Source organism: Coturnix japonica, chromosome 1, assembly GCF_054131305.1.
Source record: "Coturnix japonica strain WE chromosome 1, WE-NBRP24, whole genome shotgun sequence".
Classification (NCBI taxonomy): domain Eukaryota; kingdom Metazoa; phylum Chordata; class Aves; order Galliformes; family Phasianidae; genus Coturnix; species Coturnix japonica.
Genome location: NC_140663.1, coordinates 25,626,420 through 25,642,521, shown reverse-complemented (window position 1 = coordinate 25,642,521; position 16,102 = coordinate 25,626,420). Strand labels below are relative to the sequence as shown.

Genomic DNA, 16,102 nt, shown 5'->3' with positions numbered 1-16,102 from the left:
CATGAAGATGTAAATGTCCATTTCAACTGAAAAAAATATTTAATGATATGAATTGATACATGAATATCAAGACTAACCAGTAGGTTCATTTAAGAATGCTTAAGAATTTCCTCTGCACATGACAGGACCTACATAACTGTGCTCAACCCTCAGAAGAGTTTTAGGCATGTTATACAGCATTTAAAACTCCAAATTCAGAAACAAATGCTATCAAATTAAAGGGGGTAGGATATCCAATTTAAGGCTCTACATGACTGACAGATTCTTCGGTGTACTTTAATTTCGAAATCATTACTTGGCAGTTTCATCAATCATAAATGAAGTAATAAGGTCCTATCCATTTTGAATGAGGTAAAATCTAAACAAACTATGACATAAATACACCACACCAAGACAGTTATTATTAAATTGAAAGAAAAACATACTACAATTTATCTGTTACAAGTTCTTTGATAGTGAATTAGCTTTCAATAAATGAATGGCTTTACCTTCTAAAACTTTCATTTATTATATAACTGATTTACATTAAAGTGTTCACCATCAGAAAATATTCTCACACTGAAACCTCAATTAAAAGTAATTTATGACTTAAAGTCATTTCTTCTCTAAAATGCAAAGCACCCTGCACTGTAAAATTCCGAAGTCTAACACTCCAACAGCATAGTTGGTAAAATGGGATGAAACCACAAAACAAACAAACATATAGACAAACACACACCAAAACAATAAAATAAAGTAAAATAAAGGGGGAGGAGGAAAGATGTTGCACTTTTTAATGGGAAAATGAGAAATATATCTGGCAGATGAAGGGAACTTTGTATTAGTTTACCGTAAATGATAGCTGGAGTTGGGGGAGCAGCTGAAAAGAACATTAATATAAAGGATTTAATCAGTTAGTAGCCAAAGGAACAGAATATAGTAGGTAGATAAAGATCATAACAATTAGAGATAAAGAAAAGCTAACTTATTTAGAGTAAATAGTTGAGTTTGAGTAATTGAGAATTTTAAACTGAAAACTGATAAAAGCGTTCTACAATAATTTATTCTTTTTTTTACAATATAGATGGATCAAGAAACTAAAATAAGCAATCTTAGAAAAACATACAAACAAGCATGAGTTGGTTGTAAGTAGTAGAATAGATGTAATTCCTGGGTATGCGTAAGACCACAGTACAATTTTAAAACACAAGCATACTTCATTTCAACTCTCAGGTTGAACTTCAGTTCCATTTAACTTCCCCAGGCAGGAATCATACAGGACATCTATTTAAAACATTCCGATAAAATGGGAGAAGGGGCAAACTAACACATTTTACAAAAATCTGCAATCGTAAAAAGCTAACAGGGAGAAAAAATTTAAGAAGAAAATCATTGAATAGTCCAACATGCTCAGTATTTCTGAAGAGTAAATTAGCTGCAGAAGATATTCCTGAAATAACAAGTACTTAGACATTCATAATTTACCATGATAGCTCAGGTGTGATAGAAACTGCATGTCTTGAAGCCATCAGATCCTTTTTTAAGTAGATGATTCAAAAGCAAACTTTAGGGTAAGACTATTATATTTTTAAAAACGAAACACATATGCAAGTAGGTGAAATTTCTTTTTAACCTATCCTAGAAACCAAAACCTATGTTTAAGCTTTTTATTTTAAATCAAGTGTTGTTTGCATACTTAACAGAAATTAAATACAGTTCTGCTATCAGAATTTTTTAGAGTATTCTTACCAACAACAGTAAGCACAGCACTTGCTGAAACACTGTCCAGAGTAGTATTAACTATGCAAGTATATGTTCCATCATCTTTATCAGTTACATTCATAATGGTCAAGTTGTCTTTACCAACTAGAAACCTGCAAATACAATAGATTCAGCCAATGACTTTTCAACAACTGGTACTACTATAAGAAATATGCTTAAAGCACTGTCAAATCCAACGTGTGTATTTCAGCAAATATCTAGACAACAATGTAACCTAAGGAACTGTATCAGGTTTTTCTGCATTAAACATCTCTCCATAGTAGCTGCCTACCTTTTCTCTAATGTATTTTTATTTCCAAATACACTCAAACTACTTTTAAATGCCTGTGATCTACAGAAGAAATGTCTTAATTTACCCTTTAGTTTCTTATGCTTCTAACTGATATGCATGATCAACATACACATACAAAAAAAATTTGCATTTCATTTTGAATTCTAATTTAATATTTTCACCACATTAGAGTCTTTTAGTCATCAAATATGGGACAGTCTTGCTTGAAAAATGTCACTATGTGACAGTATGTGCCCTTCAAAATTTCAGGAGAAAAAGCACACAGAAGAAACAAGAAAAGAAAAATTAAAGATGAAATATTTTGTCTATACCTTTCATCATCTGGGAGTTCATTATTGTCTTTCAGCCATATAACTGTTGGCATTAAGGTAGGATCATGTTTTATTACACACTCAAATGAAGCCTGGGCAGATCGCTGAATCACTTTGTATTCTGGCTGTTTAATTATCATCGTTGGGTCTGAAATTCGAAATGTCTATTAGATATTTAGAAAGTCTTCGGTTCTATAGTAATTCATGATAAAACAGTGATTCATAGCTTACCTTTAACTTCCAATTGTACTTCATTTTGTGTCTTCCCTAATTTATTCCTTGCAACACATGTGTAAGTGCCAGTACTATCCTTCTGAGCCACTGGAATTTCCAAGGTTCCATTATCATGGAAAACATATTCATTTCCACGCAAGATGCTACCTTTCACTCCCTTAAACCTTTAAGAGAAAGATAACACCATTACCAAACATCATAAGTACATTCTATCATAGCTTATTACTAGGAAATATAATGTTGGACTGCTATGTTAGCAAATGCACACAGACATAATGATTTAAATTTAAGTTTAAACTTTACACTTAACCATGTTGCTATGTCAAATATAATTAATATTTTTGCTTCCATAGGCACAACTGGTTCAGTTCCGTAACTTAAGCACAACAACTATAACCTACCATTCAATTTCAGGCTTAGGTGAACCAAAATAAGCACAGTCTATTAATGCAGGACTATCCGCAATGACTTGATACAGTTTATTAGCAGGAGTCAGAATCCTTGGTGGCTCAGCTGAAAAGATAAAGATATCTGGATATAGATGCAAAGATACAAATGCAAAACATGAAGACATCAAGCAGGGCCTAAAGCAATATTCCTGATCTCAGTCTAGGGTCCAATTACATTCTACTATTTGCAGCCTGAGGAAATATTAATGCAGCAAAATTTTCATCCAAAAAACAAGCATTTCTTTGCTCTTTACAATTTATAGGGCACTAAAGAAAGTGGTTTCAATTGGAAAATTTAAATTAGAATGAACTTCATGAAGAAGTACTCCTGGAAACAGAGTGAACCATATAATTCCAAGCAACCTTCAGGCCGAAAGAAGCTAACAGGTATTTTTGGTGAAACACCTACATTTTTTTAACAGAAATCCCAAAATTAGGTTCTTTCATTTAAAAACCTGTCTCTCAATCATACGACCTGCCATTTACTTCACAAGAGCCTTTAGTGGCCATCCTTCTACTATTTTTGTTAAATTCAGTGGGAAGATACCAAGGCCAAAATATCTCATAACATGAAACACATCCTTGGAGGCCTTCAAGACTAATGCATAGTCATTACTCCTTGTAATAGCAATTTATAGATAATCTGTAGTTTAGCTGTGCCTTACCCAGGCATTACCTGAAACTCGGATCACTGCAGAAGTGGAATGCATTCTATACCGTAGTTTTCAGATGTAACATACATTTAACTGTCCCAAAACACCAACAAATAAATGAAAGTGTACCAAAACATTCTATCCTAAGGAATATTAATTCCTACCTTACTTTTTTATTTATCTTTTTTTAATGATTTAATTAAAAAAAAAAAAATCATCCAAATTTGTACAGATTCCACAACTATGCTTTTTACCAAGTAGTAGTGAAAAGGAAATTCAAGAATATCCTACAAGAAGAAACCAAAAGATATCTATATATGGGGCATTTACAAGGCTCATGAAATGATCATTTTCCATATACTAAAAACCTCAATGAATGTTTGGGTATACAGTCCACGTAAGTAGCAGAAGACAAATGAATAACCAAGAAGACTGAAAAATATAAGTATTTTTTCTTACCAAGAACATTTACAAATGCATTTGCCAGCAAGTATCCATACTCATTAGAAGCATTGCACTGATAAACAGCACTTGACCGTTCTTGTACAGCTGAGAAAATAATGGTATCCCCATCTACCTTTCTGCTAGGATCTTCCGGGGCAACTGTTGGTGTAAAGAAAAGTAATAGTTACTTTCTCTTAAACTGCCATTGTGTTACATGTTTCATGGTACTGAAAAGAAGATATAATATGTGAGACCAATATGCCATTTGCTCTGTTTTCACCTTTGTTCACTGTGTAAGATCTGCAATCCAGAATGATTAAGAAAGTTCTTTCAGTTCTATGCACATTTAACTCAGAATGGTAGATTTACCTTTTTTAAAAGGCTTTAGTGTTTGTTGCTTTTGTTGTTGCACTGTGTTTCTTTTTGCCCAAAGAAGCAAAGGTGAGATCATATTTTGCACAAAACAAGGAGGAAATACACAGATATTACAAAATTCAGAGAGCTACAAACACCATCTACAAAAATAAAGAAATACTTCTGAACATCAGAAGAAAACTGGGTTATAATTGGAACCTTAAAGCCCTTAGAGTTTAATTGTTCAGCTTTTCAAACCTGTGTTTATATACCTAAATAATTATCTGAATTATTTAGATAGTCCATTTCAAACTATCTCAGAGTAAGACATTTCTTTCACACAAAACCAAGTCTTCACAAAAGCAGTGACAGTAATTCAGTAGGTGGCACTCTTTCCCTTATGTAACTCCTATAAGATGCCATTTCTCCAACTATTCCATAGCAGCAAGAGTGCATAAAAACACACTTGCAGACCAGAATCTAGAATATAATTGAAAATAGAATTCTGATATATAACTGAAGAATAATGGCTATCAGTTATGTTACAACTGGAGTCACAGAGGTATAACAGAATTATATCGTAACTCCGCACCAAATAAAAATGCACAAATTATAGTTTAACATTTAAGCTAGCTAAGTAAGATCTATCAAAGCATTACTAATATTGATACACTGGTGAACTTATTGCTATATTAATATGAAAAATAAGTAAATAAATAAGAACATCATAGTATGTTTGCGTCATTGAGACTGACACCAATTAATGGAGTTTGAGAAAATAAGTGCATTTGTGGAAGACATTTTCATATAAAAACATTCCTGATTTCTTTGGATGCATAGAAAAGATCAATTAAAAGAAATGACATGGATTTTCTGTAAGTGGCAGTACCTTTTGTTTCAGATAGTATCTTAGTACTCTACTTGTAAGTGCCATGTTCACTAAAAGATTCATGGGCTGAAAATACTGGAGCAGTCAGTAACCCAGCAGGCAGTCTAGTCAACTGTGAGAAGCATCCTGTTTCTGTACACAGGTCACCATTACACGGAAAATGTACATAACCATCCCCATAAGAGGCAGAGGCTCATGCCTCTGTCCTGTCCCATGCTCTGTGCATCCCTCCAGTCTGGATACATCCCATACTTTTTAACTTACAGGCTTAAGTTAGCATCTTCCCTTCCCACTGATTCATTTAAGGACGAGATATCATTCTTCAGCACTTCCAAGAAAAGGAAGTAGCTGCCTGTTCTAAGAAAGGGTTTTAAGTCATGGGTCCCAGGAGAAAAGAACAAAAAAGAGAGAAAAACACACACACACACACACACACACACACACACAAAAAAAAAAAAAAGAAAAGAAAAAAAAAAAAGAAGAAAGTATCAGGTTAGTCAGCACTTCCTTTCTCTTACCTAGCTACCTGCATGCTGAATCAAGTGTGCTGTGTTGAGACTGGCATCTACTCAACTGTCTTCTGACACTCCTAATATTTCCCAATATTTCGTGGTTTAGAAACATATGGTCCTTGCATAGTAATGACCTTCAGGTTCTGACTGTACCAGACGATCACTTTTACTGTAACTTTTGCTAAAAATAATCTACAATTATTTTTCTCGACTTGCTTCTTTCTCCAAAAATTCATGTTGACATGCAATTTTCAAAATGAGGAAGATCTTTCTGCAGTTAAAAATAACTACAGTTGAGAGACTGAAGTGGTAGTTCTGAAGAACTATTTGTAAAATGTTATACATTTGTATTCTGATGGATTAGCTAAGACAACAGGAGGATATCATAGAAACAGGATGTATTTCGGCACAGATGCATACAGTTCCAATGATGTGTGCAGAAAAGCTTCTGACCCAGAGGAATGTTGGTCTATATTTTCAGAGTCGGGTAAATCTGGACAAAAGCTAATAGTAAAACCGCAAGGATGAGCAGTACAGAGCATCAGAAAGATCTGAAAACCTATAGGGTCATACAAGACCAAAACTAAGCAAGAAAAAGAAACCTGTGTAATTCAACTTTGCCTTACTCTATCACCTATAATGAATTCTCAAAGACTTAAACATGGAAGAGATGGAGAAAGAAAGAAAGAAAGAAGTGCCCTTTTCTTAATAATCTCACTTGATTCTCAGCAAAATATTTCACAGTCATCACTGCAATCCTTGTTCTGGGGCAAGCTTTTGATTTTTATCATACTATTAACACCAAAGTGATGACAGAGTATTAACTCCACAGCCACAGCTGTATTTTGACTATCTTGTGCAGAGTGAAAAAAAGCTGCTTATCAAAGGTTTTACTGTCTACTGCAAGTCCTAAGCCAGATTCATCTCCTTGGGGCATCAGAGTCCAGCAGGTTTGCCACCACCCTCCCACGTCCATCATAAACAGCACGTGTGTGTACACACACAAAGCATGATGGACAACAAATCCCTGAGCCAGGGATTATCAAAGCCTTTCATGAAGGAAATTTAAGAGCTAGTGTTTCTCCATTAACTTCAAAGTGATTACTAATGGAGACTAACTCAAACCAAGATTCAATGTGAAATGTGAAATCTGTTTTGAAAGCAGATAAACAGTGCCCTTCAGTGCACTACTTTGTTTAAATCTAAGTGTGCATTTGATATTTAATAGTTCATCATGGACTATGAACTACTGAACCAATAAATTAGTCTTTTGTGCAGTATTTGCAATGTCCAATTATGAAAGCGCTTCCCCTTCCCAATTAATCCATGTTGTTACTTTTTTAAAAGTTGAGATACTTTATGCATGGCTTCCCTTTTGTAAAGCCATATTGAATATCTGAGCACTGAAACACAACGGATTATACAGCAGTATAAATAATGCAGAACTGGAGTGTTAATTGAAGCGCAAGGCAAGGCAGAGTCATGGCCTGAACTTTCAATTGCTACTTGCAAAAGTAATTCTAATTGACCTCAATGGGACTGTGCATGTGGGTTCAAATTACTCCTGTGAGTAAATATTAGAAGGCTTGCCCCTTATCACTCCAATATGCCCAGAACAGCTTGCTTTAAAATTAAAGTAACTTTTTCCTCAAACCATTACTGTCCAAAAAAATGTTCTAAAAGATTTCAAATAAACTTAAAATCTTCCTTTAAAAGTATCCTTTCATGCTGGGTAATATAATTCAGAACATTTCACTTTTTTCATAGATACTTAAAATATGTTAATATTTTTCTTTATTTTGATACAAATCTGGTCTTCATCTTTCTTCCCTTTTCCATTTTTCTTTCCCGTTCTGTTATTTAAGGCTCACCCTTTCACTGAGACACGGATGGATAGTTCTTTCTTCAACATTCCCCCTCCTTGCCTGAATGTATTATGGAAAAACAAAACCGGAAGAATTAAGCATCCCCCAGTGTTGCTTTCCAATAGAAAATTAAAGTATTGCAAACAGATTACTGGGCCACAGGGGGCACATTGTGGGATATACATGACAGCAGAGCTTTGAAATTCAAATGTAGTTCTTTTTCTTTGAAATCCTGCCATGGGTGTAGCTCGTTCAGCACTGCCCTGAAGCTGAAACAGCTGCTTTAGTTTCCTTTTACAGTGATTTACTAATCATTCAGTTGGAAGAGGGGCGCAATTCTGTCATTTACTAACAAGTGAACAAAAGGGGCATACTGTATTTGGTAGTTTCCATACCAGCTTTTTGATAACTCAGAATAACACAAAATCACAAGAATCTTAAGAACTGCAGTTTCTGTGATCATGATGCTTTTCCTCTCTTTGATGCTCTGACAGACTCAGTGTCCTGAAGCATCCAGTGAACTTGAAATTATATATTTAAGATGGTGAAATTTCAGCCTTCCTCAGAAGTGAAAGTGACTCTTAATATAATGCTTAGCTACCCAGTTACTATTTGCTGTATTCTTTGGCCTTTCCTTTTTTCCCTTCCCTCCTACTGAGACTGAGTGGGTAATTTTATTAAAGTATTTTAATCTTTCCCAGGTTCCCTCCAATAAAACACCATATACTGATTCCTCAGGGACAGCGACCCAATATATGCTACCCTTGTTTTGGGGAAGTTTGGTGGCATCGTGCAGCTGCTTCTGGAAACTTTGTATCTCTCAATGTTTTACTGCTACCCTAAGATGTTGCAAGATGCATCCTGGCTTTTCTGGAAAATCTACTTGTTCACTATTTTAATAGCAACACCTACAGCTTTGACAAAGAAGCAGTAAAAGGCAAAGATGAATGTTATAATCATCTGCAAAAGATGTTATTAGTCAAGAGTGCTGAAGGGGTAAACTATCCACAAGACAAAAGTCTCCACAGAACCAAACAAGATCAAACAAAACAAGATTAAAAGCAACTATATAAAAATAATAAGGATGTTGAGACCATGTAAAATCCAGAAAGGTAAGTAAAGGATAGGTACAAAAATTCAAGCATAAAGCAGAAATCCTTATTTATGTACATACAGCATGCACAAGATTACTTTGCTATTTTCCTGCAGTACTTACCAGTGTTTGGTGAGATGAGACATAGCTCTCTGAAATGGTGCTTAATGTCAGCTTGCATAGTTTTCTTAAACAATGGAAGCTTCCTGTTTGAAATCTCAGGCCAAAGATCTCAACTTACATTTAATTAAAACCCCTGAAATAGGTTGTTGGCTAAATAATCATTTCAATACCTTCCCTCATTTCATCTTTTTGGTATAAAAGATTAAAATGTACACCATGCTAGACTCTGTTGGCTTCTGAAAACTACTTTGCTATCACAGGCATCCTTGTGGAAATTAGAACAGTAGAGTGTCTTTTGTAAATACCTTTAGATTTTCCCTCAGAGTTGCGTACTTTCCCCCTGCAGCTCAGTGTCAGCTGTCTTGTATTGCAAATATTTTGAATAAATCTAATGAAAGTTCTTGTTTGCTTTTTGCTATTTCCTATATCATCAGAGAATCTCTGTGACACCCACTTTTGTTACACCTCTCAAACACCTTTTAATCCCAAAAGTCAAAGTTATACAATCAGTAGGACAGAACAGTACAGTATTTTACAGAGCATTATCTCTCACAAGGAAACAGAGTGGATTATTTTCATATTGCTTTATGAAAAAGGAAGGACAAAGCTAGACAAACCAAGTGGGATTTGACAGCACTGGCCATGCTGAGTGCAAAATAATCAACAGTGCATTGCAGCACTCTCTGGCAAGTTCTTCCCAAGTAAAGTCATGCTTTATATAGCAGCTAACATGTGTCTGACTTGGTCATGAATTCTGGGATGCTCTTCTTACCCATACACAGAGAAACTAGTTCACAGGTTTACAGGTTCCTTTTCTTTGACATTTGCTTGGCACATATTGTTTTCCAGGCACTTGTTGATGTAGCTGATCAGTTTTGCTATACTCAGCATTGGTGAGGTCACACCTTGAATACTGTGTCCAGTTTTGGGCCCCTTACTGCAAGAAAGATACTGAGGCCCTGAAGCGTGTTCAAAGAAGGGCAACAAAGCTGGTGAGAGGTCTGGAGCACAGGCCTTATAAGGAGCATTTGGACGTTGTGTTGAGGGACATTTAGTGAGAACTATTTGTGACTGGTAGATGGTTGGACTGGGTGACCCTGAGGGTCTTTTCCAACCTTGGTAATTCTATGATTGTAAGTGCTGAAGCCTGAAGGGCTCCAACATAATCTAATCTGCAAACCCTGCAAAAGTGCTCTGAACATTCACAGGGGTGATGACTTTTACATCATCTTTTTGATTTACACAAAAAATGTCTATCTCTGGGGCAGCAAATGAGGGGACTGGATAAGATGAATGCCAGTGGTGGAAATGATGCCTCAGTAATACTCCTCTAAAAGGAATGTCACAGCTTTGTTGCTATGTCTCTCTGTAAGCATGCTACCAGATGGGATAACCAGGTGTATATTCACAAATCCAGTGTTCTCAAGCACATTAAATACACATTTTGTTATTCCATCTTTAGTAACTACAGTATTTTTGACACCTCACTTATAATCAGGCAAAAAAAAAACAACACTTCAAATGCATCCTTCACTTATAATTTTTATAAAAACTAATACTTTTTGGTTTTCCTTATTAACCCTCCCACAAGGTAGTTAGAAGTCTTACTTGCTATGGGAACGCCATTTGTTAACCAGCTTATGCTAGGTTTTGGGTTGCCGTTAGCCCTGCAGATCAATGTCCCATCTTCTCCAGGTGATAAGACCAAGTTCCTGGGTGCTGTTATCCAGTACGGGGCAGCTGGAGGTAGGAAGAGAAACACAGCATTCATTTTCCAAAATTACATAAAGAAAACCATGAGGCACAACAATGGATATAACAAAATAATTCAAACTATATGTATAGGTACAGACATGAACTTGCACAGATGGATTATTTTTTTTTTTTTTTGTACACATGATATTCAAGGATTATCTGATAAATTATACTTTGGCTAAACTAAGCTACTCATTGCATTAAATAGGGGTTAACTTTTTATTTCAAAATCCTGAGATAAATAACAGAATGTTCCTTCTTCCTTAGAGGGCAACTTGTTTTTAATCAAATACTGCCTTTCATGAAGACAGCAAGATTTATCTGACTATGGCATCTATAGAGGCTAGAATGGTCTTTTGATTAATTTCAGATACATCCATGTTCTCAGAAGTTAGGCTGTTAGAACTGAAGCTAGGATAGATTATACAAAAAGATTTCATATCAAGGGTAAACTTTATAAATGGCAAAATCTTTGGTCTTGCTGAATTCAGTGGGTGGTTTCAGTAGGGTTAGATGTTCATATGAGACAGCTGAAAACACAGAAAGATCAAAACAGGAGGAACACTGACTTTACCAAAAGATTTGCATCTATGTCATTATTTTTAGTTAACTAATTATTTTTTATAACAAACAAACAAACAAACCAACCCCACATCTATTATATATTATCACAATTCTCCATTAAACTTCAGATTTTGCATGGGGAGATGTGTGTAAACAAATCTTCTGTTCTTGAAAAGAAGGTTAAACATGACCGTAAAGTGACCTTGGACTACTGTAAAATAAATAGCTATTTAGTATGCAATGGGAGCACTACAAACTACATGAGTTCCTAATTAGCTGTTATTCCAACTTTTTTGTTGTACTTCAAATATACTTATGGTTTCTATTTCAACAAAAATATTGAGGTTTTGTAACTAGTAAGACAATAGAGCGGACAGAAGACATCAAGAAAATAGAAATGTGCATAGAGGGAGGAAAGGGAACATAAGATGTCTAGAAAAACAGAAAAAATAATCTGGCCTATATGAACGGAGAGAAGAAAAGATAAAATATTAACGAAGTGAAGAAGAGAGAGGAGAGATGTGGAGGAAGATAAAAAAACAAAAACAGAACAGCAATAAAGGATAGAAGCAGCCTAATGACATTTAATCAAAAAACTTAAAATGAACACAGCTAAAGAATTATTTTACCGGTGTTACAGTACAGCCCCGGTTTAGCATGTTGCTTGACAAAGTAATATAATAAAAAGAGAAACGGAACTTAGAGGTGGTAAAGTCTGTCTGATGGCAGAATTCAGTTGGCTTATTGATCACTATTGGTTATTCTTATCATCCATCCTTTCAGCAAAAATTCACTATCCTAGTAAGTATATTTCAATCTTGCATTCTCGACACCGACAGTATTGAATTGAGGATTACTTAAGTATTACCTTTTACAGTTACCGAAATGACATGATGAGTAGAACCCAATGTATTTCTTGCTATACATTTGTAGTTCCCAGTGTCAGCTTCAGAGACGTCCACAATCTTGAGAGTTTTCTTAAAATTTTCAAAAAATGTTCTGTTGGCTGGCAGTTCGCCACCCTCTTTAATCCAGCGGATTACTGGTGTGGGTCTGGGGAAGCAAAAGTGAAGATCAAATTAAGGGACTGCCAACGAGGAAGATGAGAGTTCTATATTTAAAGATATATTTTACAAACAATTCATTTAAAAGACTTTACTCAGATTTTTGGGGCACATCCAGCAAACGTGCCAAGTATGCCAGCTTTTGTTTCTAGGAAATGACAAGCCTCACTAACACTGTCGATTGCCATCTGCTTGTAGGCTTAATAATTATGGAATGCATTTCTCTGCTGATTAATCTAAAAACCTTGATGGTTAATAAAGGGATACAAATGTACTTATATCTTACTGCACCTACACTTTTTATTATGATTACTTAAAAGTAACTTTTGATCATGACAAGTTTACAACTGTCCTTTGAGCAATATCTTAATTCTCCACGAACATCATAAACATGACAGCAGAGCTGTTAGGAAACAAATCTTTCCTACAAGAAAGCAAAAATAAAGAAACATAGAATAAAATGCCAGTGCAGAGTCAAGTATGGCTACTCATGACTGCACTGTGTCTAAATCTTGGTTGTGCCCCATGGTGGCCACTGAAGTAAAAAGATTTTCAAACTCATCCAGACACAAATGACTTACTAATTAGAATATCTTCTCTCAAACGTTAATGAATCAAGAGGCCTGAATCTGGCCTCTTGTGGATAGCAGTGTAAACTTCCCTCACTGAATTATTAAGACAAAAAGCTATACAACATAAAAATTACAAAGACACAAATCCATATAAAGCATGATATTTTCATTTTTTCCTGTTTTTATACAGACATTTTACTGGTGTTTGGACCTCTGATTAATTTACTGACAGGTTGCTAAAAAGCGTATGACTGTATGGTGGATGAAGATTACTAGATCTGATTCTATTCCTGCTCACAGCTGTGGTTATGCTAGTGGTGCTAATACAAGGACACCTGAAGAGACCACAGCTGTGATAGAAACAGTGCACAGACCCCTGTATCAAGCTATGCCAAACTGTACATGAGCATACCCTCTGGAGTTTCTGCAAGTGAATATCTCTACATGATGCTGTGTTGCATCATTTGCTGGTTTTCCTCACTGCTACATCAGAGTGATCTGCACTGAACGTTTTAATGCATTGTAAATATCTGTAAAGTGTTTAAAATAAATTGATACTAAAAACTGTCCACTGCCACACTAACCGAACCATTTGCTGATTTTTTCCTGAGAATGAAACTGATTTAAGAGCAAACTAGTTCTTGAAGCTAAACTGCTCTTCGGTAATTTTCTACTTGCACAATAAGCAGCGAAGGCAAACATGAATTACACTGAAGAAACAAGTACCAATTAAACTAAATTGCAATAAGAAGTTGGATGTAAGTCACTGAAGGTATGTTTCAACAACTCCCATCTAGATGATCCCTAAGTAACTATTTGCACATGTGAAAAGCTTTTTCAGATTATACCAGCACATTCTTATCCTTTTTTTTTTTTTTATATATACCATTAGAGAGCCTAATGGCTGTATAGATAGGAAGAAATCAGACTTGTTTCCTGAATGAAATTCTTCAGACATGAAGACAAGTGTCCAAGCTTACCTTACAACCTTTCTTGTCCTGAAAGCAGAAGCCACCTTGTATATTTAATAAATGAGAAAAACATTTAAGTTCATAGCCAGTCTTAAAATGGCTGCTGATTTTCGAAAAAAATGGAGGACTTCCTTCAAGTCCTCTTTCCATTTAATATTTCTGTTCCTTAAATCCTTAAGATTATACAGTGTTAACTTCTTAATTGTCTCTGAAATGTTTTCCAGCAATTCTGTACTTCTATTTAGAAAAACATGGAAGAAAAAGTCACTCACAATCCTGCTGCGATGCATTCCAACAAGAGAACATTTCCTCTCAGTTCCACTTTGTTACTTGTGCTGCCCGTTGGTGTAAGAAGAACTGGTGGCCTTTCTGTAACTGGCTTGGCTGGAACAAGAAATGTTAAAACAATTAATTTCTAGATTATTTTTTTTTTTAAATACTGATCAAATACATACATCCATTCTCACATTTTAGACACAGATTTTGATACACATAGTCCATTTAATTAAAAGTATCACGTTACATAAATACACACTTTAACAAGTTAGTCATTTGACAGACATATCAGAATCATATTTCAACCAGGTAAATGCTAGAATTTTGAACACACACATGAAGAGAAGGCTCAAGAGAGACCTCAGTGTGGCCTTCCAGTGCTTGGAGAGAGTACACAAACTGGAGGGAGACTGGCTTTTTACACGGGTAGACAGTGATAGGACAAGGGGAAATGCCTTTAAACTAAAAGAGGAGAGATTTAGGTTAGATGTTAGGAAGAAGTTCCTTATGCAGAGAAAGCTGAGGCACTGGTAAAGGTTGTCCATAGGGCCTATGGATGGACCATCCCTGGAGGTGCTCAAGACCAGTTTGGATGGGGCCCTGGGCAGCCTGATCTGGTGGGTGACAGCCCTGCCCATGGCAGGGGGGCTGAAAGGAGATGGTTTTTAAGGTTCTGTCCAACCCAAGCCAATCTATGATTCTATGAAAAAAAAATTGTTATTTGTTTGCTGAAAGGGCAGCATTTGATACATAGTTTTTACATAAGCAATTATGTATGGATGCATACAGCACAGTCCGCAAAAGATTGAAAGCTACCAAAAGTTTCTGGGCTTCCATCGGAACACTAATAAAGCAAAGTAATTAAATTCAGAAATATAAACAAAGTTGCCAAGAGGTATGCTTCACTTTGTAATATGCTTTGTTCAGCATAGCTTATTAGGGGACAGGATTTACTGACATAAAGAGAGTGCTTAATTTTAATACAGTATTTATCATGAATTCCTTAAAAGCTGTACCTGAGCAACTTAAAATTGGGAGAAAAGGGAGGTCAAGCGTAACAAACACAGTCAGTAGTCACAGGCTCTTTATAGTCTATCCAGTTTCCGCACTACTAAGGATCACTGTCTCACTTTGCAAGACTGAAAATTCAAGGAATTCTCATATTTCTGAGTTATAGACCAACTAATCGTGCTCCTTACTAACTGCATTTAACATATCATCCTGCGCTCAGGTTCATAGTTACTGTCTGTTCTTGAATGAAAGCTTATTTTTATGCAGAGAATGAAAACATTCTGTGTCCCTGACACAGTTCAGATTATGGTAAGTTACAATTGAACATATACAGAGACTCACTTGACAGAAAGACAAAGCAGAACAAACATTATGCATTTATCTCAAACAAGATTAAGTGGGGTGTTCCAGATGCTCAGCTGCTGTGGCATCAGTCTTACCACACAGTCAGCCTTGCTAAGCACAAATACCTGTTCAGGTGGATTTAATTTGCAATACACCATTCAACATAGATTAGTGAAAAGTTCAAACAGCAAACAAACAAACACACCTTTTCCCTACAAGGTTATTTGCACAGATAGTATTAAAGTGTTTAGATTTTAATCAATTTCAGTTCAGATTGACATTCATGAAGTATATTAAAAATGAATGGCACATTTAAGAAGTTATTAAACATGAAGAGCATCTGTTAAACTCTTAATTGTTGTTATCTATTATGCAGCATGTGATATTGAATAGTCCCAGTGATAATGAACAAACCAAACTAATAGTTGGAGAAAAAATATTAAGAAGCAACATAACACAGAAGCAAATAAATAACTTGTTAAATCTGCCCCAGTGTGAAAGGACTCATTTATTTTAGGAGCTGCTACTGTTTATGACACATATATTACAGTAACATTAAAACAT

General features: G+C 35.4%; 1 protein-coding gene across 50 annotated transcripts in view; it reads right to left on the bottom strand.

The window, feature by feature from the left end:
- NRCAM (neuronal cell adhesion molecule) overlaps positions 1-16,102 on the bottom strand; it is a 133,567-nt gene that overhangs the window by 36,419 nt on the left and 81,046 nt on the right. For 38 of the 50 annotated variants that reach the window (XM_085534893.1, XM_085534587.1, XM_085534665.1 and 35 more), the window contains 9 exons: positions 14,179-14,290; positions 12,168-12,352; positions 10,589-10,720; positions 4,160-4,303; positions 3,000-3,111; positions 2,596-2,762; positions 2,365-2,512; positions 1,729-1,853; positions 830-859 (listed from right to left, as the gene is read on the bottom strand). In XM_085534893.1, the coding sequence (XP_085391019.1) occupies positions 830-859; positions 1,729-1,853; positions 2,365-2,512; positions 2,596-2,762; positions 3,000-3,111; positions 4,160-4,303; positions 10,589-10,720; positions 12,168-12,352; positions 14,179-14,290 (1,155 nt within the window). The remainder of the gene's footprint in view (positions 1-829; positions 860-1,728; positions 1,854-2,364; positions 2,513-2,595; positions 2,763-2,999; positions 3,112-4,159; positions 4,304-10,588; positions 10,721-12,167; positions 12,353-14,178; positions 14,291-16,102) is intronic. The other 12 variants (XM_085536067.1, XM_085535700.1, XM_085536004.1 and 9 more) reach the window with 1 other exon arrangement.